The following is a 24,697-nucleotide window of genomic DNA, read 5'->3' as shown; positions in this document are numbered from 1 at the left end:
TTGAGATATAACATTGAAAATTATCTTTTGCATCTCCAGAAGGAATATTATATAGAGACGTGAAAATCGGTCAAGTGGTGTATATAAACATTTTTTAGGTATATATATAGCACATAAGAATCAAAAATCTCTAATCCTGTTTACTGAATGTTGCATTTTTATTATGTAAGAATACCTATCTAACCAATTTTTGAAGTTATAAATGTTTTCTTAATTTGTTTCAAACATTATTAATTATTTATTAGTTGTATTAATTATTATTTTAATAATATATGTTTTATAGTATTAACGAGATGATTATCCAATAATTGATCACTAACCTGAACCCTATATATACAAATAATTAAGCAATATGAATTTTACGTAGCAGTATTATTATAAACGCAGAAGTGATGCTTCAAAAGTTCAAAATGTGTGATAATAGAAATAAACACTCATAAATTAAGGAAAACTAAAGACTCGATTTTAATGGGGGAAGCGGGGAAGCTGCAGTAGCTCTCGTTTTCTATTTATTATATAGCCTGTTTGAACGTTTTTGTTACACCCTACACTCTAAAAACCTACACCCACTACAACACTACAGACTTTGTATATATTTATAAGTGGCTTATACATTACTATAGTTTTATTTTATATAAATATTCTGTTTTTTTAAATTAAGTATTTCCAATAAATTATCATCTTTTTTTAATAAATTGACAATATACAGGCGTATAACCAAATTTGATCGACAGCTTTGTGGCTAAATAATAAATAATACACATGACGTAAATGCATATACCTATCTAATATTAGGGTAATGATTTTTGTTGGGGGGGGGGGGGGCTATAGTCTTTTTTTGTGATATGAACGACGATACCGCAACTTCTTGTGAATTACTTCGCATAAAGGCTATAGCCTATAATAATAATTCGGGTACAGCGAGGTACAGAATATATATCCTACAAATTTAACTACAGAAAAATGTAAAGGAACAAAACATAAAAAGTACTAAAAAAGCACATTATTAAGTAAAATATATGAATAAATATATACCATGCATTATATTATTATCAAATATATAATACTTTGTATTTGAATTAAATATATATATACTAATATATATATAAACATTTTAAATAGGAAATGATTACCTGCCTAATATATTATAAAATATAAGGTTTAAAACTTTAAACGTCTGATTTTTTGGGCAAATATATAAAAGGACCTCTTTAAAAGATTTAAAAATATCGTATAATATTATTCGCCTCCTTACTAAACATGATTTCTCACATATGGACGTATAAAACGGTAAACTTTTACACAAGGGGCTAAAGAAATTTCTGGCGGGGTGCTTAATAGAATTCGGGAAGGGGGGTATTACCCCCTTAGCCCCCACCATTCTACGCCCATGTAAGGATGTATAATAAATTATTAATAATAATTTATTAGATGATTTACAGGTTAAAATCGAGATGATAGGATTTTTGTACTTTTATTACTCTTACGCTTATAAATAAATACACTTGTTTAGAGCACGATAACTCGAGAAGTGTATTTTATTGTGTCGCAATATTACATACCTGCCGTGTCGTCGAGTAAATAATAATAGTACGATTATTCGAATAAAATAAAGACTCCTCTGCGGCAGTGCGTATATTACCTTTATAATAATAATGATAATAATAATAATAATAATAAAATATTATTAAAATCAAGCGCGGGCTTGTGTGAGTGTGTGTTATTGCATGTGATTGAATCGGACAAAACAACGCTACTGGCGGTGGCGGTGTTCTCTCATTGTAGTGGCACATTACAATTAAAATTCATCACGTTACCACAGGTGTATCTATACACACACACACACACACCTATCTATATACGAATAAACTGATAGACACCTGATGGCCTGCCGCCGCCTATATCGCGTTCTATAGTCATTAATGGAAAACGCTTAACAAAGTACCGATCTGGCGACTGCTACCTCAAAGCTATCAAAAATTTCGATTATTACTATCGTTAATATCCTTGGCGAGGAAAAGACACACACGGGTGAGGTCATTGATTTAACCTTGAGCCTTGGGCTAAGAAAATGTGTGTGTGTGTGTGTGTGTGTACCTATACACACACATCATGTGTGTACGCACCGCTGTGTGTGCCGTAATAACGTCGCGCGTAGTCTTCGTCGAAGGCAGCGGACCATCACTTGGCCAATTACATATAATTTGTCCCTTTAATAAAATTGTATAATACTGCATGGACAACACACGAAGCACGACTAATGATAAATTGTAATAGTGTATACGCCTCTGGATATAATAATATATCGTGTAGGCACTATAGGCACCTATGAATATTATGTTGGCATTTTCAACCACCATCATTGCAGACTATATAAATTGATTATACAATGTATATTTCGACTGTAAAGGGTGGTTAACTATAAGTATATCCACTCCCATTATTTTCCTTTAATAAGGAAATTATTCAAATTCTAATTTTTTGAATTTTTAAGTGGCTATATATATGTATATAATATAATCAATAATCATATTTTCAAATTCTTAGATATTTCGTCTAATTCAAAAAGTGTCCTCTGTGGCGAAACAAACTTATATTTTTATGCAAATGCATGAGAACCGTTTTATTTTTATCATGAATTGCGTTTGGTAAAAATATGATTTTTTTTAATCGTTGTTAGTATTAATTCGTACTTAAAAATTTTATAACCTAAACTCTGAGATTCCTACAACTATTATAAAAGTTCTTGGCGGGAGTAGATAATTTAACCCTTTAAAGTTAAATATCCGAAACGGAAAATATAAAGAATAACCAAAATTATGAAACTCAAGGTTTATGTGAGAGTTTGAAAAACTATGTCATCAAAATTGAAGATATAACAAAAATTGATATTGTTTTATTATACCTAGAGTATACTATTTAAATATATTACTTTTGCTATGCCTACCAATTGTAAATTTTTTGTTAGAAATTTTTTTTTACAAAAGGGATAATTAAAGTACAAGTTTCGATAACTCGAATTTTAAGGGTACAATAAAATACTAATAATATTAACCCAGAAAGTCACGATTTTGATTTTGCGTGGAGAATTCGTGTCGACCACCGAGAAAGGATTTACACGCCAATCGGCTCTATCTGTAGAATACCTCGAAACTGATACGAAAATAATAAATTTTCTTATTTTTCGAGTCGAGTTGCAAATATTTATTTTAAATTTGAATGAACGCGAGAACAGAAACAATTTTCAAAAAAATTAGCATAATATATTATGTATTACTACCTATATATACCTACTAAATATTGTTAACAAATAAACAACATAATATTATTTCGTTCGGTGTTTTGTAACCGTTATAATATTATGTTACTTATCCTCGGTACTGCGATATTATACCTTTATTCCAACGTCGTGAACGCACCCACAATAATAATAATATTGTAATAATATTATACCTGCTTATACGTGTGAATGTACGGCGTTGATTATTCTCATTTGTTGCAGCATGATCATATAATACCTGGGTAATTAATTAATAATAAAAATAAAAATGGGTTTGAGAAACGTTCAAAATTTGTTTCGTTGGGTGTACCTACGTGCGCACAATATATTATACACGTACAACAATAGGATGAGCGCGTAAACAAATACCAGAGCACATTATAGAGTTTACCAGTTGTTATTATTCGTCTAGTTTTCAAACTTTATTATTATATGTTTGCATTGAAAATGTATAAGAATAATATTACAATATATAGGACGTATTTTATTTTTTACCACATTACCTCGTTCGTTATACGACTCGCCATTCGTATATTATGTACAAAATAATAACACGTGTCCAACTATTAATACGCATACAAAGACATTTCAAACCATCATTATCAACGACGACTCACGCAAAACTTTAATAATAATAGGTACGCATTTGCCTTCTTTTTTTTTGTTGGTATAGCTGGTAACCGTACAGAATTAGCGTTAGAAATATTTGTAAATAATTAGCGATTTCTTTTACAACTAATTGTATATTTTGTACACAATTATAACGTTTTATTCTATTGCACGTATTATTTTCCGACTGTAATCTAGGTCTTTTAAAAAAAATTATCAAACAAATAAAAATAATAATAATTTTCGACAAATCTGTCTTTATTATGACGTATCACAACAATTTTCGATTACGTAAACACAAATTTGTAGGTACTTGTAGAGTCCGATTTCAATTCATCTTCCTTTTTTTCGCTTTCATTCCACTGTCGAACTCTGAAGCCGATATAGCCTTATCGGATTTTCGTTTCTTAAACAGAGCACCACTGTCAGCCTTCGGAATTTTTCTTTGATTTCTGCAAAACAATAACAGCGAACAGCAATTGAATATTAAATCGATATTATGTTCATACGAGCAATATAATATTATAATATGTTCTAAATTCTTAAGAGCATAAAAGTGCGTTAACTGCAATTGAAAAGTCAAATTGCATCTGAATAAATCATTTCAAAAATAACCAATCACGATGTACCTATATTGTACCTCATTTAGATATATTGTTGTTGCCAAAACTTACCCTTTCTACGGTGTTTCGTGTACTTTTAGAATATTATATACTTGCCGTTTACGCAAAACACAAATATATATATGTGACACCGTAGCGAGTACAGAAGAAGGATTTTTATTTTAAATTCGTTCAAATTTCTATTACATATAGGGACATATAATGCCATATGGTATTGAATTCTGGAGATCAGCAAAATCATCTAATACAATTAAAAATATGAAATCCTTCGCCCCGTTTTCTCTACGTTAAGTATATTATATTATTACGTCTCAAACAAAAAAATAATACACGATATGGCGAAGTGGCGATTTAGAAATCGTCTTCAGAACCATACTCAAATCATTCAATTACAAAATTGTTAAATAGGTAGGTAACTAACGTATAATCAATCACCTTCTCGGCAATCCAACTCGCCGCCTAAAGATAGGAAGTGGGATTTCTTATAATATAAGAATATTATATGTATTACATAGATTTCCGGAGTTCTGTCAACGACTTGCGTTTCTCCGATCGTACAGCATGCATTATTCTGCAACGTGTACGCTCAATTAATTAATTTCTTTTTATACGATATGTATGGGTCGTATATTTTTCTTGAATAAAAAATGTGCGTTTGCAGATGCAGTGACCCGTGCCACTGCAGGTTTTCGCGGAGACGAAGCACATCGATGACAACGTCAACCGGCTACGACGGCAAATGCGCAATAATGCGTATAATAATAATTTTGTACCTATACAATATACATGCAGGAATGATATAGTATATGCATAGTCTATGCAGCATATACAGGGGGTGATTATCACCAAGCATGCCCTACGTTTTCCTTAAATAATGTATTTATTAAAATCCTTATTTTTGGTATTTTTAAAAAGATTTACTCGAGGACCACGTTTTCAATCAGATACTTTTTACTTTTTAGTAACAACTCTTTTATAAGAATATTCTTCTTTGACGATACAAATTTAATTTTCCAAATAAAAACCAAACTTCTAACTGAAAATTATTGTTAAGCAGATGAACCTTTTTTTTTTTTAAATGTTGGTGTATATACTCGTATGTTGACATTTAAACGAGAAGTTATAATAAATTAATGAATAATATATAAGAATACTAATAATAATAGTCCTTAAAATGGTCTTACAATATAATACAAAACAGATGGTATAAGTGTGTAATTTCGTGTACACTATGATGGTATACTATTGGATCCATAACAAGTAGGTACCTATATTAAAGTAGGTACTATTATTTTTACGTATCACAAAACGTTGATGGATTAAAATTAATAACTAAAATTTTAAAACTATCATAGCTGATATATTTCAAACCAATCGTCTTGGTCTTTGTCATACATACACAGAGTTAGATAACTCAATAATAATTAGTTCAAATTTAGATTGAGACGCATCGACATTTTCAAAAAGAGTCACCTGATTAACAACTAACAGGGGAAAAGTTGATTCTCGTTTGGAAAAACGAATTTTGTGTTTCCACACGAAACTTCTTCAATGGTATACCAAATAGAACTAATTGAAAAATATTGTCCATAAGTATGTGTAAAAAAAAAATTTTAATCGGGATAGTATAAACAAAAGCGTTATAAAAAGAAAAATTGGGAATGAAGAACATGATATAGGTGCGTCACACTGTATATTATTGAAATTTATCGAAACCCGATTGCGGTTTCACGCGGCCAAAGTAAACTAACTTCAGTCTTAACTATATGCCGACCAGAGAACCACGTCGACGTTTGCTCGCTCGCGGGAAACCGTAGAAAATTTTAATTGCCCGTGCAAAAGAGCTGATTAGTGGCGATTATTACTAAATATAAAATCGGCCCAGCACGACCTCATTTGTAATTTCCTATACACATTCTTACAACGATCGTGATATATATATCTATAGAATAATAATCGCAGGGCAATTTGTCTTATACTGTCCGATCAACCGCCGCGTGAGGTGGATAGGTTGCAGCGGCGGTGGCGGTCAAACGTACACAATCACGATTGCGACACCTGCGCCGATGATAACGGTCAAATAATCGGGTTACACAACTATGAGTACGCTTAAATGTAGCTGGACAGCGCAACCAGGCCTTAATTTCAGGGGGCGCTAAAATTTCTAAGAACCCACAAACCTAAGGGATGGGCTCAAACATTCTTCAATTAATTCTCGTCCCTGCAGACTTTTTTGAAAATTCTTTAGATAAACTATAGTTGAATTACCCGACTTTTTTCCCGGGTTAAGATTAATCTATTTTTCTGTCTTTTTTAGTTGTGCCTTAGTTTAAATACATATTATGATACAAACACAACCATTGCTATGATTAATTCTACAATTTTCCACTTCTTAATTTTGAACATATAGTTTTGATGTGTGTGAACACAAAGAACTGGAATTAGACTCAACTAATGCTTAACATCTAACATAAATCCAACATCGTAAAGATTGGTAATTATTATAGGTATTCGTCTAAAATATGTGTTTATATAATAAATAAGAATAATAGTACTTATAGCTGCCTGTTATATTATAAATTATTATTAATAAAATCAAAGCCATAGAATTTCGTTAGATTTTTACAATCCGGCTCCCGTCTGACAGTATTCAAATTGCTTAAAATATTTTTATTTAATTATTAAACTATAGATTTTTTTTTATATTTTTTACACAATAAATTTTTAGTTTTTTATTCAAGTTTAAAATATTATTCCAGTTTAACTATTGTGGCAACTATATAAAACTATACACTAAGCACCTACCATTATTTTTGTACCTATAATAATAAATGTAATATTTATATTTTCTAGTTCAATTACTATATAAGCATCTACTGATAAAATATTTTAAGAATACATAAATATCATTATTTAAATCTAGCTCATTCGTACTTATAAAATATTATCCTCGACTTTGGCTAAAAAAAAAGTGGTTTTACACCGCATTGTACGATTATGTCGACAAAAACTACAATTTCAAGCCTTTCAAAGTAACATATTATTATATTATAACGGTAAAAGGAGCATGTCAGTCGACAGTTGCGAGTCCTATACATACGTATATATATAGGTACAACATATATAATATTATATAATCAAGTATAAAAATATGGATTGGGGGAGTGAGACGCGACGCACATCCTTTTGTTCTACATCCAATATATCGTATAAGACTTATATTATCATTATTGCAACTATATAATTGTGATATGGTCGAGACCCGAGATCCAGTTGAGAAATTAATGGACGACGAGCGTCTCGAACAATGAATAAATTACTGTTTTGAAAGGAGCTTTTGTTGTGCAGTGTGATGCTCGCGCGCACCCGATGTTAACTATCATTATTAACAACCGCAAGATTAAGTACAACATAACATCATACTTCATATCACATACATGCGGCGCCGAGCATTACTGCTGGTGATGTTTATTTTTCAAACGTTTCTCATAATTTTCTCAGAGGGCCTCTCTCCGCGCGTTTCGTTCCGAAGAAATCCCCATTATACGGAAAACTCGCTATGCACAACAACCACCATAATTTATCAATACGATTTGCGCGTCTCATCACACGCTTTATAAAACCAGGTCGTCATAATGCCTAAATCTAATATGGTGTCTCGTCCTTGCGAACAACCGGTAACAATTTAATAATAAATAAGCGTCACGCGGGATGAAATCGCACCCCAGCATTCGATACGCTATATCAAATGATAATCGAAATAAAAATCCTCGTGATAAAATATTAAAAAATTAAATTATAATATTAAAATTATGTCTATATTCAATAATCACTCGTATTATACTATATTATTATCTTTTTATTTTATTACTCCATCGTGTTTGTTATCTTACATACTATATACGAATTGAATATTCTCATTTCGCATAATATATACATATTATGGTCCACCTATAATAGTTGTATACTAAAACCTAATAAAAATAAAAATAATAATAGTACAGACTATATATTTGTAGTTAAATATTTATATTGCAGTTGTATTTAACCAACGTTTTTTAAAATATTTGTTCAATCTCTTTCATTAAGTATCTACTATGTGGTATGTGGATAACATGACAAATTCTGGAAATTTTTTTGTGGGAATTTGATACATATTGCATTCAACGGGATAAAATATTAGTATTAAGTATAAAGTAAGTGTTAATATTATAGTTTTTGAAGAATGTTTTATATTATTTTCATTAGAAAAATGTCACGAATATTTTATTATTTATAAATATTATTTTATTTACAATCAACCACTTTCAGAAATATAATACATAAGCCGATCATATAAGACTTAACAATTTGAGTATAAAATACTATTGCACTGCTTATTAATAAATAATAGAATTACCAATTACCATCATACTTTTCACACACGTATCATTAACCTCCCATGGTAAAATTTATAATACTAATTAGTATAACACTAATTAATTAATTTGAGATTTTGACAATATACATATTATATATTATTATTATTACAATTGATTTGATTAAATTATTTACATTGAATACCTAAAATAAATACACAATAACTACGGCGTAATTTTAACCATTTCATTTTTTAGTAAAGAAAACATGTTATGTAAAAGAATTTAAAGAATATTACTAAACGTGCTACAATGATACCCAATGATACCTATATAATATTGGTATATCGTCACAATATTACAAATGTATACAATATAATGATGCTTAAAAAAAAATTTAAAAATTTTTCTAAAATTTATTAATAAACTATAATAGGCCTAGGACGAGTGAAAAAAACAACCATTGTCTCGGCATAATGTTTATTAGTCGTCAACAAAAGAGGATCGGAAAAAGGCCCCCGAACCATTTTCATCATTATAACACAATTGATGATGATGGTAATGATAATAATAATAAGTGAGGCAGCAGTTAATAACGTGTCTATATCTGCTGGTGCAGTATATAATATGTATCAAGTTCTACGCCATACAATAGTGATCGAGTGAGTATGTGCGCGTATCAAACAAAAGGGTGTGATGCGGCGATAATGATGAAAGGATTTTGTCAGACGGGAGCTGCGACCGATAAACACAGGACCGATGGGGGGCAGACTATGAGAACCCCTGCAGCTACCAGAATTTAAAAACCTTCTCCACGTATCTATATAGTATACATACATACATCCTTTTTGTGTTTAAATTTTTTTTCTTCCTCGCGCTTGCCTTATAAACAAAGAGATCGTTGTTCGATTATAATCAGTATGCGTCGAGAAATTAATAAGTTTTTAAACAGCGTCGACCCCAGAGGGCGGCGGCCGAAACGAATTTTAATCCAACTCCGGGAATCGAAAATATCACGAAAAAACAATGTGTAGGTACCTACGCATATATATAAATGTGTATCAAGTAGGTATATAGGTACTATATATCAACGCTTGACTTCGACGGGTCCGATCGTCTACGTATCTATACATCGCACAAAACACACACTATATTATATTGGCTTATACTTTATTATATACAGAGAACCATTTTTACAGGTAAAATGTTATGTTTTTATTTTTTTTTTAATTTCAAAATATGGATATGTATAGAGGTATAGACCTTATAAATTATTTATTTTTGAATAGTTGATAGCCATGTTTATTCTTACAAATTCTTTAATTAATGTTTCGCTATTTATATATTTTTAAGCACGTGTTTCCTACAACTTTCACATATTAAATCGAGCCATGTTTACATGCCCATTCTAATAATTATTAAATACTTTTAAGATATTAAATAAATAATAAATAATTAAAAAAAGTAATTATTATAAACCAAAACAAACTTGACACAATTTATGTTTACTCGATTTTTTAAGTGAATACAAATATTAAATCATAAACATATGCATACTTTTATATATAATTTTATATAAAACATATAGACAGTAGACATCGTCATTTATTCGTTCATCGAAATACATAATTTGTTAAGTTAGAATTCAATGATAAATCATTGCATACAAATGACGGAAACTGGTCGAAAAAAGTGTCAGACACTATATTCTAAAGATGTTTAAATGTGTTATTATTCATTTAATATATTAATAAAATTTATCTTGTTTCTATTAATAATACAGTTGGTTGGATTTGTTTTTGCCAAAAAAAAATCACATAGGTACCTAAATTATAAAATAATTATAATATTTGTTATTTACTTATACCGACGCACCTACTATTTTGTGGTACGATGTGAATAGAGAAGAACCTGGTAAATTAATAACTTTAGTTAGGCTTATTGTTTTTAAAATATTATAGATTATTTATAGAAAATTAAAATTAAAAAAGACAAAAACCTTAAAGACCCGAAGATTTATATTTTTTGAAATACAACAATTTAACTGAAATCATTATTTTTTGTTTCAATATATAATTATTCAATTGCATCAACATATACCAAATGGTTATAAATAAAATTGTGACATTGTAATCATTATATTTTTAATTTTTTTAAGAACAAGTTAAGAGGAACGTTGTTTAATATTTTCAAGTTTTTTTTATTAACGAAAAAGAACTTTGTTATGCATAAATAAAAAAAATATGACAATTTCAAATATCGTCTATAATTTTAGCACAAATAGAGCTGATATATACTCAGAAAAAATATCAATCATCTCAACGTATTGTGATTTACTTTTGATCTTCATAACTTCTTCACAAACCTTTAAGTACTCACTATAAATTACATTTGTAACCAGAAATCACCGTAAAGTTGGAGATTGAAGCAATTTTATTGATATTAAAAGGTGATAAAAAAACGCAATAAAAATAATTAGGACTTAAGACTTTCAATGTTGTCGGCAAAAATATTTTGTTTTGTTTTTTGCGTCTTAAATTACGTAATTTACGTATTTTCGAGAACTTTATCATACTTTATGAAATAATGTATGTCTTACGTCAAATGGATCACTCTGTATAAACGATGTGTTCTCTAGTGAAATGAGTTTACATAGCGCGTGTTAGTAATAAACTGCTACAGAATTCCGAAACTATACACATACTGCAGCAAATTACACGTTGTTAGTGAAGAAAAAATGATTGTAAGTGTCCGAGATCAAAATTACTGGTGATTTGTCAGCAGAAATTAACAAGTGAAATTAAGAGAAATAATTTAATGTGCTGTTGTGATATTGCCAAGAAATAAATAAAATGCATTTTGAAAGATTTATTCGGGTGGTTGTATAATATTATAAAGTATTTTGTTGTAGATATAATATATACATATAGGTATATCAATATACAATATATCTATATCAATTATCAAATCAAGACGAATATAATATAATATAAGCGGTTTGAATTTAATACCATTGTACTGCAGTATAATATGTTACCTGCATATTTCTTATTTCACTTATCTATACCAAAACTATACATATAGGTAATATATTTTGTTATACGTATATAATATAGCGATAAATAACGCACGTTGAACTCTGTTTATGTATAATATATATATATATATATATGATAATAAGAACTTTGCTAAACGCAAAATCGAAATTTTTAACATTAAACTATATACCCATTATAGTCTATAACTTACACTATATTAAGCATTAATCGAGGATGGCTGCCATAAATGAATTGACTGATGATGATGATAAGCATGATCAGACTATAGAGATTATTGTATTATGCAGTTTCATTACCTTATAATATACCGTTTGAATAGTTGCCAGGGAGTCTTTAAGTCGAACGATAGATCAAAGGATTAGGGTGGGAGTTAATCTAAAAGTTAACGGTATATAACTATACTATATATGTCCTTCGATTACTTTTTTCATAAAAATCGTTAAATGTAATACTATAATAACAGTGCATGGTTAAAAGTGAACGTGATAGATACTTAGATAAGAGATATGAGATATCTAATGTTGTAGCTTTCCTGCTATTTTTAAGCTTAAGTAGGAGAGGCATGAAAAATATTTATTTTTTTGGTTTCGCTGCAAGAGTTAAATATGTGTCTTTATTGTCCGTAGAGTTTTCGGAATTTTATTTCATCGAATTTAAGATTATTATGTTATACTATATAATATATATATAATAATCCTATAATATATCCACATATTAGTTGAAAAAACCACTGTTCAATATCGGTATAAATCATTTATATACATTTATAATAAATGGTTTATAGACTTAGTGTAAATACATACGTACGTAGCAGTAATCGGTAATAATATTTGTTACTTATACAATTCTTAACAACAATGATATAAAAATAATATACACCAAAATAAGAATAGTTCAAAAATACAACAAATTATGATATCAATTTTCTAATTCATTAGCAGTCTATTTAGTTGTTATAATTACGATTACTCGTCCATAAAACAAATAGCGGATGTAAAGTATTTTTTATATTTTTTTAGAACTTTGGTGGGTGTTGATTAATGCAGCCATGATCGTATAAAAATGTTTTTCACATATTTCTTGTTGGTTTGAATATATATTAATAATTAATAGCATAGTAATAAAAAATAAAAACCAGACGACAACAGTTTGATAAGTATTACTTAAAAATAACAAACATAATATATCATAGTAACTATATTATATGTGTGCGTGTTGAGACTAATATGAATTATAATATATAAATATTTAGGTATATTAGACTCCTAAATAATTTTTCATTCAATTAATTCACGACAAAATACAGATAACGGTACGGTCTTAGTTTCTTATCCTACTGACTTTCGACGGGGAAAGTGACATATTATTAATTATTATGAATGTTTTTTTACTACGATTGTCATTAGCTGTCACCTGTAGCTATTAATTATATACAGGCCCTAAATATCAAATTTTGGGGCCCTGTACTAAATATTTTTGTGAGCCCTATACAAAGTAAGGCTACAACTCATTTGCGGACAATTTACGAACAATAGAAACATTTTTTCCAAGAAATGTATCCACGTATAGGGTGTACATAATCTGCGCGTACCTCCATATTTTCAATTTGGTCAACACTGATAGTGGACAATAATTATTATAGTCAAACAACATTTTCCTTCTCCCTTTAAGGCTGAGGACTTTTAGTATCATCATATTCTGATGTTATAGACTGGCGGGTTTAAAAATGTTGTTTTAGCTATTTATTTTAGAACAGCTTCCTTAGAAACATTATTCACAATTTTGTCAAATTACAATAAATTACGGTACTACTCCTGTCTGATAAAGCGGCCCATACACCATCAATATTGACCGTGTATTGGCTGTATTGAAAGTACTTCAATTTTTTTTAACGGGTGATCATTGATATCAATAATATTGAACGTGTTGGGCAGCTTAAGACACCCTGTACACCCAAAACTGTACCTAAAAGCTGGTTTTCATTGTTTACTATTTTGTGCGCAAACGAGTCTCCACCACAAAGTAACAACATTTCTAATAAAATATAACCCTTTATAAGCGATACGAGTGTCCTAGACCTACATGATTTTTACTTTTTATAATATATATATTATAAAATATTATTCAGGTAATATTAAATAAGTATTCCTATCAAAATTTCAAAAATTACAAATTCATTTCAACGGGTGCCTGTACTCCAAACCCAACAGCCCTCACCCCCCTACCCCAATTGAGGGGACCCTGATTTTTCTGTAAGTACCTATATGCCTTTACCTATACGGTCTACAACAGTCGACGCTATTATAAATATACATTCATTGTTGATGAATTATTAGTATACTTTCGTTTATATTTTTTAAAGAGTTTTTTCACAATATATTAAACAGGTATACGGACGATGGAAAAAGGACAAGAAAAATGTTCCAATAGTCCTTGAAAATTATGTGGCGCATATGCGGTTACATAATCGGAAAACCCAAGGCGCACATCCAATCGGTAATTGGTCCGAGCCAAATAATTGGATACCTTATTGTTGTTTACCCTTCCTTCTCGGTACCTACAGCCCGATTTTCCAGCTGAACCGCTACGACAATAACAATTGACCTGTAACCAGTCTTTTCAAGTACGCATCGCCTAGGCATTGTTGTTACAAACTGTAGAACTAATAACAAAATAAATAACAATCGGATCTCATATTATATATTATTATGACTTTCGACGACGAAGACACAATATCTATGTATAATAGATCGTTTCAAAAACGTTTCATCTTCCAGCCGGAAAATTAAAAAAATAATCCTATGACGCAGCTTATAAGATGTATAATATATTATGTATGAAATATATTATTATTACATCACGTTAAATCAGTAACAAGCTTGACAACAATACAATGTAATTCTTTTCCATTTTAAATTATATAGTACCAACACAGTAATTTCTAAAATATGGGTACTTAATTTGCATTGGTTGTTATATCGTGTTATATTGTGTAAATATTACATAGGTAACTTATAAAAAAATACTAATGACAAAATTAATAACGAAGACAATATTTAACAAAGAATTTATGGCAAACTATTAAAAATTTTGATTTTTCACAAATAATAAATAAATATCGAACTTATCTATACATCTAGACTTTAGAGTTTCGAGGATGGTATAAAAGAAAGTAAAAATGTCAGTCAACCATCTAAAATTCGACCTGAATTAGGAACTAAATTACGAATAATGAATAATTGATTAGAGCGCATGAGTATGTAAAATTGAAGCATATATTATATATAAACACATTAGTAAAAAAGATATGGTCAATTAAAATTAAAAATAAATGTTTTTGAATATTTAAGTAAATACTTTTAAAAAATTTTAATTTTTGGATAAACTACCAATAATATCAATAATTGTGGTATTCAGATTTGAAAAAATAATAATAAATTTGCCTATATGTAAATTATATTTCAATATTTATAAAAATTCTGCCCACCATTATGGTTCCATTCAAATTTAATCTTTTAGAAAAATTGTTACAATTTTATACAAGTAAACACTTGTGTACATTTCTAGGAAAAACACAACAATGAAAACAAGAAAACACTATAAATATATTGAAATCTATTTTCGTAAAAGTAATAAAAATTAATTTTTTTTAATCCTCATTGTGACTTAAAACGTAATGCATGGGTAATCAATCGTTGTCTCAATCGGACACTGCACGTTTAATATGCTTTACCATATCCTGGACAATATTATAGTACCTAATGTAATCTCAAATGTATACGATATAATGCTGTGTTACAAATATAATATGGTAGAAAAGTTTGTATTTTTTAACAATACGTACAAAAATTTCGAGACGGATGTCGAATAATTTAATATACGAGTACTATCGTTGTAACTAGTAATCATACGATGTCGATATATCATTACCTATTTATAGACGATTTCATTTTCTAACGCAAACAATTTTCATTTACATCGAGTTTTAAATTTGTTTGTTAAAATGTATGAAGCAGTACAAACGCAACAGTATTACATATACACAATAATATACAGATATAGTATATAGAATCCATCATCTTAGCCAGGAAAACAAATTAAGAGTAATTTTTCAGTAAGCTGAACACAGTAATCATACTACAATCATTTACACAATGGAAAGTGGAGAATTTGAAGAAAAACCGCTCCATTTTCACACTTTTGCTGTCGTCCTTTGTGTTTGAAATCGATTATCACACAGTTCGGAACAATCGGGCACTTAAGAGAAAAACGGTGCAAATCTTCCGGCCAGAAAAATGAATATTTGTTAACATTCGGTTTCGAGTTGAATAAGTAAAGCCGTACACATTGAGTCAGAACCGTGAACATTTTGATTGCTAACATCCTCCCTCCCTTCTTTCGTGTGTTTTTCTTTTACTATTTTATTTCCTTAAAATAGTTACAGTAACGCACATCTATAGTTTTGAATGCTTTAATTTATTTACATTTTGCTAGTGCGATACCAATATACCATATTGGTACCCTAATTTAGTAAGCTATGCCTAATAATGGTTTACTTAAATACTACACCCAAGGTCGTTATAAGCGTCATAATCGCTTATTATTCTTAAATTTTTGATTAACACATAAAATATTTTCATTTATTACAAATATTAAAATACCTACTGTAATTTGATTACCTTGAATATAATATGACATAACTAACAGTAATCTATAATGAAACGTTTTAAGGCCAAAAATAGTTTCACTTAACGTTCACAACACTAACAATCGTATCTTATGAATCAATTACCTGAACCAAAGAAAATAAAAATGTTTAAGTAATAAACTTAAGAGTTGTATTTTCAATAACAATTTTCTAGTCCACTAGACCTTAACAATATAACAACTACTAAAACTGGACAAACTATGAGAGGTTATAAAATCATTTCAAATTGTACAAAATTCAGTTAAGCTATTGTCATTATTGAGCTAAGACTGAATTAATAACATTAAAACTAATATTGTATATTATAAGTTTTATTTGTTAATTAATACAAAAAAATGTTTACTCTCAAATTTATCAATAATTTCAAAATTATATTATTTATTGTTATACCTACTAACCAGTTTTAAATATAATTACTAAAACCTACAAATTCTCTACCAAGGCATTAAATGTAATATAATAAATACTCTACATGAACTATATTTAGAACACAGTTTTACTATTTAACTAAATTATTCTATTATTATAATAACACTAATAATTAATAATTAAACTGTTACATAAATATATTATGTTTTTTGATAACCTATAGTATAGATCACGATTATATAACCGTGGTATAGATACTTAACTTACCACAGGTTGTTATTATTCACACTTATTATTTTATCTTTTTAAACAATAAACTACAGTTTTATAACACCAATTAAAACATAACAAAATATTTAAAAAAAAACATAACGTAATTTTTTTAATATAAAGTAGTTACCTTGATGAAATTTAAAAAATAAAAAAGCAGGGGAAGTGGATGTCACCCTGATGTACAATAATTTTCAAGTTGGTAAGTGGGTTACTCTAATGGATGGTATTAAATTTGAATTCAATGATATATTATCATTACATACGAAAAACGATTGTGAGCAGACAAATTGTCAGTCTAGGATATTTTATACTATATTTATATTGTTATTACAGATTATCATGAATATAATATTTGGTCAATTGAATTAATATTACTCATAATATTATCCTAAAATCAGGGATTCTGGGAAAATTGGGCTCTTTTGAAACTGGTACACGTGGTACTGCTAGACATGGCATTACAGATTATTTAGACTAAAGAATATTAGATATTCAGATACATACTAGATCTGCTGTAATAACTAGAATGCAGTAACGGCATAATGTTTAATATAGATATATAATTTTTGTAAATTTTGTAAATTGTGATACTTTTGTACCAATATCATAGTCAATAAAGACATCCACGGGAACTCTTTCAGTTTATAACTTTTTAAATGCCTAGGAGTTTATTATTGAGTTTTGCATACCTATATTTCATATAGATACACGAACACAAATATTTTTTTTAAATATTGTGCGTCTAACATTGTTTTATGGTTAAATTATATATATATTATATATATTAAATTCTTAATTTAACCTATGTAAGAGAAAAAGATGTATCCACATTTTTTTTTACACTAAAAAAAAAAAAAAAGTTTTTAAAATTGTAAAAATATACTAATACTATAACTGATATAACATACATTTTACTTTATAAGATAATAATGAAAGAATTATTTTAAATACAATTATTTTTATAATTAAATATTGATACATCTTTATCCTTGTTTAATTTAATTAAAATTAAATGTTTAGGTAAAAGCTTATAAGATTTACTAACTTCATTCTAGGATCTTTCTTTGGTTTACCAATTCCTCCAATTATTCTTGGAGCATCTCGTATAGCAAAGCTTTTAGCATAATGACCAAGATGGCAATCTTTGAAGTTAAAAACTTCTCGACTACTTTTGGGATAACTTGCATAAGATCTAACCCATGACTTGAAAGCTGTAACACAAAATTAAATGGTAAATATTTCAATATTTAATAATAGCAATAATTGTCAGTAAAAACAGGCATTTGTGTTAAGGAAATATAATATAGATTTATAATTTAATATTACACGTTACTCAATGGTTTAAAATCCATCAGGTAATCATACTTCAGAGGATACTACCCATACATTTGTTGTTTCTATATTGCAAATATACGACATATTCAATTTTTGTTCACTAGTTTCATTAGAATGCAACGTTGGCCATTGGGTGTAGAGAGAATACTGTAGGGTTAAGTTGGGTAGGTTTTTGGTACACATGTGTGTTTTTGGCAGAATTTCTAATGGGCATCTGTAAGTTTCTGTCATGCTCAGGTGGTGGTGGTGAGGGGAAGCAGCCTCTCTCTCCAGACAGCATTAACAGTCTGAAAAGCTATGCCCCTTATGACCAGGATTCGAACCGGCTACGGTGCGTATCGCTACCGACGCCTAAATCCACCCTAACCCCCCGCTGTTAGTTCTAATTAAAGTGAATTGTCCTATAATCAAACTTTTAGGTAAAAAAATATAAGCTTTACTTGCTCCACCATTGTCAATTTTTTTGATATTTTAAATTTCAAGCATGATATAGATATGGAAATAACACAAATAAAAATGTTCATATCTCCCTTGAACATAACAATATCAAATAAAAGTCATAACCAGAGGTTAAAGTGGGAAAAAATTCCAGAGGGGACTAATGTCTCCATAAAGTTTTAAGCATTCCATATATAATTTTATGTATAATGTCTAATGTATAAAATCCTAATTTGTTAAAGGGGACGCTTTTTAACCATCGTCAGAGGTAAGGGGACTGAGTCCTTCTGCATCCTCCCTACTTTAACCCCTGGCCATAACCAAGTACAGATAAGTTTTGCCAAAAAGTTTAATAATAGGCTAATTTACTTTAATACTAAGACTAACAGCACATTAATGAAACTAGGTAATAACAATTTGCTATGTTATATGTTTGTAAGACTGAAACAATTAATCACAGGCCTGTAAATAATTTATTAAAACAAACTATAGAATAAATCTTAAATTTAATCAAATATTTAGAATATTTAACCTATCTTGGAGTCTCTTTAGGCCATAATAAGCATGTTAATAAATATTAAATTATAATATATGATACAATAATTATGTAAAAGAAAAAACAATGTTGGAAAAAAAAATATAACTATGATTCTCAATGTTATTTATATTTTTAATCAATTTTATATTTATTAAAAAAGACTAACAAATAATATTCTAGAGTATTGATTATATGATGGTAAATAAAATTTATTTATTTTAAGGAAAAAATTTCAGAATGGTTAGAAATTTAGAACCCTATCCTCTGTAAACACCACTGATGATAATTATTTAAAATTTAAAAGTATTTAATGTTTATTAGATTATCAAAGTACTGAATACAGGTAAAAATGTAAAATAAACAATAGTTTATCGAATTAATTATTTTACAAATTCCAAAAATATTTAATGATATTTACCATTACACCCTAATTCATGAAGACGATCTTGTTCAAGTACTGCTGTTTCAAAGCGAGATTGTAATATATTAGCTGCCATTTCAGCTGTTTTAACATGTTCCTAATAAAAAATTAATTATATTAAGTATCAATTACTAAAATAAAAAAATAGCTTTTGCAAATAATAAGTTAATTTTGAGTAAAATAAACAAAGACAATAAATTCAAGTGTATCTTAATTAATAATATTAATATACTTACACCTTCAAATTCCATTGTAAGAATTGAAGTCAAACATTTATCCATTTTTAATTCAGAGGCTCTAAAATGTAAATACAATAGTATACCAGTTTAGTATAATGTAATAAAATAATTACTAAAATCAAACTTCATATTTCTTTAGTTTAAAATGTAATGTTTTAAATGTTTTAAATGTTCCTTATGAATATTATGATCTATTATTAATATTTAAATTTAGTTCTTACACAATAGAATGATCTTGAAGTTTAGCTATAAACATAGCTTCATGGGGTGTCAAAAATAATGTCGCTTCTCCCTTCTGGCCAACTCTAGCAGTTCGACCAACTCTATGAACATAATCTGTGGGTGTTATTGGAGCATTGTATTGTATTATACGATCAACTAATGGTAAATCTAGACCTCTTGATGCTACATCCTGAAGATATTAAATAGTTGGTAAACATAATCTAACCACCATAAATTACCATGCAAATTTACTTATCAAAGCTATATTATTTTAAAAGGTAGTAAAAAATATAAATGCTAAATATTTTAACCATTGTAATTAATAAAATAATTTTGGAAGCAAAACTCAAAACAGCAAAAAAAAAAAAATAATAATTGCAATAGAAATATTTTAAGTTACCTATATGTTTAAATATTTATATAATATACAATAAACATTATTCCTTTTGCATTGATAATTTAGATAATTTGAGTTAATGAGATTATACTATTTTATACTATACTAGCATGAGTTTTCTCAGTCTTAAAAATGTACAACACAGCAAAAACTGTTTTGCGCGGGATAGAACCACTCAAGAGTATAGTAATAGTTAAAACTCCAAATTGATACACAATATAGCTGAAAACATTATCTGTGGAATATTTTTCTAATTTTTTTGATATATTTTATGTGAAAAATGTTCTTATTGTTTTAAAATCCATTATTTATAAGTTTTTCAAACATGAATGACTTTTTTGGAGTTATAATATTGAAAAAATAAAAACGATACTTCATAGCCAAAGTTCTCCTTTTTATGTGGTGAAAATGTCGTTTCTAAAATTATGACTGTGGCCTTTCGGTTCTGTCCCGCACAAAACAGTTATAACTATGTTTAACATTTATAAGATAAATACGGGTGTAGTGTCCTCTAAATTTAAATTGACCAAAACAAGCAATAACAACTTACTATTTCTATATAAATAATTTGAACAACCCTTGACATATAAATTAAATTAAAATAAAATATTGTAATATGGAAAATGAATAACATACAGTGCAAAATAAAACTCCATGATCTGCAGCTTTAAACGATTTAAAAACTTCCATACGTTCTACTTGAGTCATATTTCCATGGAGTTTAAACATAGTTAAGCAAGTTAAAACAGTGGTTAGTAATTCTGTATAAAAGTCGACCATATCTTGAGTGGCCATAAAAACTAATGTTTTGCTTGAATTTTGACCTTTCTGTGAAAATAAATATATTTATTTATAAGTTTTTACATATTTTAAAGTTCCATGATTTTTAATTGAATAAATCTTTACTTGTAATTTTTGTAACAAAACACCAGATAGTGTAACTAATCTTAACTTAGGAGGAGCTAAAACATAATATTGTAAAAGACTATCTGGTATTGCCAAGCATTCTGAATCTGTATTTTCTATTGAAGACGCGTCAATGTAAACAGGATCTTTCAATGACAATCCTGCAAGCCGTTGGACTCCTTCAGATAAAGTTGCTGATAATAAAGCTGTTTGACGAGGCACAGATTCATCACGATGTTCATTAACAACAGATAAAATACTATAATACAAATAATTAAATAAAAAATCAAGATTTCAAAATTTCAAAAGTACCTATTTACATAATAGCAGTGAAGGGTTGAGAAGATGTAAAAAGAAAACATCAAGCATAATAAGAATATTATTGATACTCATATTTTAGACAATATCATACAAGAAATAAAGAAATGGTATATAAACAACTATGATAATGAGTTTGCGATGTTCGGTTACTGAAAAATAAAATAAACAAAAATAAAAATAGTAAGACGTGTATCATAGTGCAACTATAACCTCCACTTATTTCCCAGCGACACACTAGAAAAAAAGAACCACCTTCTCATACTTATTTTTATAGTGAATTAAACTGTATTTGGATGTTTACTGGAATGATCCATCAACATTGAGCACCGAAAACTCACATGAGGGGCTAGCAACTAGTCTATTCTAAGAATATTGTAGAGGTATAAAAAATTGATTTTGACAAATATATAATATAATATATTATTATTATTATGATTTATGACATTCAAATTTGAAAAATTTAATTAATTAAAAAAAAATATTTATTTATTATTAAGTGAGTAGACGATTTCTCATTGTCTCCAATGACACTTTGCCACAGCTATATATTTATATCACTTTTTCAGTTAAATAATATCCTTACCTTGTGATATCTTTTTCATATCCAAGATCCAGCATTCTATCAGCTTCATCAATTATCAACCACTGAAGTGACTTAAAAGATATAGACTTGGTATTCTGTGCATGATCTAATAATCTTCCCGGTGTTCCTATAAGTATTGTGATGCCTTTTCTCATACGTGCCTTCTCAGATTTTCTTTTTTCACCACCCGTAAACATACCGGGCACAAGCCATGTGTAAGGCTACAAAATTATATTTTATTTTTATTAATTTGATATTTATAATTCAGTATATTTTTATAATCTTACTTTTAATAACTTGATAAAATTTTCATAGGTTTGTAATGCTAATTCTCTGGTTGGTAAAATAATTAATGCCCTAAGGCCATCAGTTCTAGATAGTTTTGGTCGAATCTTATGTAACGACTCAATAAGCGGAACAGCGTACGCAAATGTTTTACCACTGCCCGTCTCAGATTGAACCATTGCATCTTTACCAGATTGTAAGACTGGAATTGTTTGACTTTGAACTGTAGTCAATTTTGTTACTCCTAATGTTTGTTCCAAATTTGCAACCTATTGTCAGAGAAAAAAAATTAGAAATGATAATTAAGTATAACTAATCATATATTTTAAAACATAGTATTTTCTAAATAACATAATAAATAACAGATAATTGTGCTTGAAACTTATAAAGCCTTGTTTCAATAGGTAATTACAAAAAATAATTTATTTAAATAACATTTAAGTATTTTAAATTACACGTTAATAACGAGCAGGGTATTACCTCATAATTTAAAGTAAAATCTATTATTTGTTTAATACTTATATGGACACACTCAAAAACATTAAACATACATTTTCTAAACTAATATTAATTATATTATATTATTATATTAATTATAATAATATTCATTTAAGTATATACTAATTTATACTATTTACTGTTTAGTACTAATAAAACTTTAAACTCAGTAATAATAATGATTTATTGTGTTTTAAGCTTTGAAATTATATCTAATTTATAATAGTTTAAAATGTAACCAAATCATTTTTACATTTTAAATTGCGATTAATATTATGTGCAATGGAAACTAAGATTATCATGTTAACATGAACATAATATTGTGACTATCAACTCATTCAAGATCAAAAAATAACCTGTAATATAACACATTTCGGTTCATTTGGTTTTTCAGGACTCTAATATTAATAATTATAATTTAAAACTTATTGTTTAAAAATTAGTACTTCAATGTTAATATATAACGATGCATTAATACGGATATTAATAACTATAGAAAAAAAAAACAGATGTCTTTTACAAACCATATGTGCATGCAGATCAGTTAAATCTTTATATGTTGACGTGGAAAATAATGAATTCTTATTTTTGTTATTAGCTTGAATGTCAACTTGTTTATTAAGTATGGCAGCAGGTAATTTTACTTCTGGGTTGTTTTTAAACATTGAAGATACATATCCATTTTTTTTGTCATTGTTATTTTTCTTTTGATATTTTGAATTTCTCCCATTTAATCTGGCATCATTTCCTTTCTCCTGAGAACAGCATAATTAGTACTCAACAAGATAATGTAAAGCATATTAGTTATTTTTACTTTTCTTGAAAAATTTGATCTTCTATTAACACCAAATATTTTTGAATTTACAGGATCCTTTTCACGATTTATGACACAGTCATTTTCTAGACCATCGCCAAACTCGTCACAATTCATATTAAATAGATAAAGTAAAATCGGATAAAATGATATTGCTTGAAAAATTAATAAAAAATGTTAATTCGTTAGTTGTTACACGTTACAATAAAACACTAAATTTAACATTTTAAATATTAATTAACAAAATATGAGTAACAACTATATGAGTTCCTATCAGTAAGTAGTAACCTTAAAACAACACGTGCAATCACAATGATAATAACAGTAACAGTATGGCAATTTGATAACAAAGATAATCATATGGTAAACAATATAGTTTGTAGCTTCCTGAGCTTCCTTGATCTAAATAATATTCTAGATT

General features: G+C 28.2%; 1 protein-coding gene across 1 annotated transcript; it reads right to left on the bottom strand.

Annotated features, from left to right (window-relative positions):
- Positions 1-4,129: 4,129 nt before the first annotated feature.
- LOC107164763 (ATP-dependent DNA helicase DDX31) lies at positions 4,130-24,557 on the bottom strand. Its single transcript, XM_015512706.2, has 11 exons — positions 24,277-24,557; positions 23,987-24,217; positions 22,967-23,233; positions 22,680-22,900; positions 21,776-22,034; positions 21,506-21,697; positions 20,472-20,662; positions 20,248-20,308; positions 20,009-20,108; positions 18,325-18,490; positions 4,130-4,341 (listed from the first exon to the last, which is right to left on the bottom strand). The coding sequence occupies exons 1-11, from the start codon at positions 24,391-24,393 to the stop codon at positions 4,218-4,220; spliced, it is 1,929 nt and encodes a 642-aa protein (XP_015368192.1). The 5' UTR covers positions 24,394-24,557; the 3' UTR covers positions 4,130-4,217.
- Positions 24,558-24,697: the final 140 nt, after the last annotated feature.

Source organism: Diuraphis noxia, unplaced genomic scaffold, assembly GCF_037042655.1.
Source record: "Diuraphis noxia isolate RWA-SAM2 unplaced genomic scaffold, SU_Dnox_SAM2 contig0003, whole genome shotgun sequence".
NCBI classification, from domain to species: domain Eukaryota; kingdom Metazoa; phylum Arthropoda; class Insecta; order Hemiptera; family Aphididae; genus Diuraphis; species Diuraphis noxia.
This window is presented reverse-complemented; position numbering and strand designations above follow the sequence as displayed.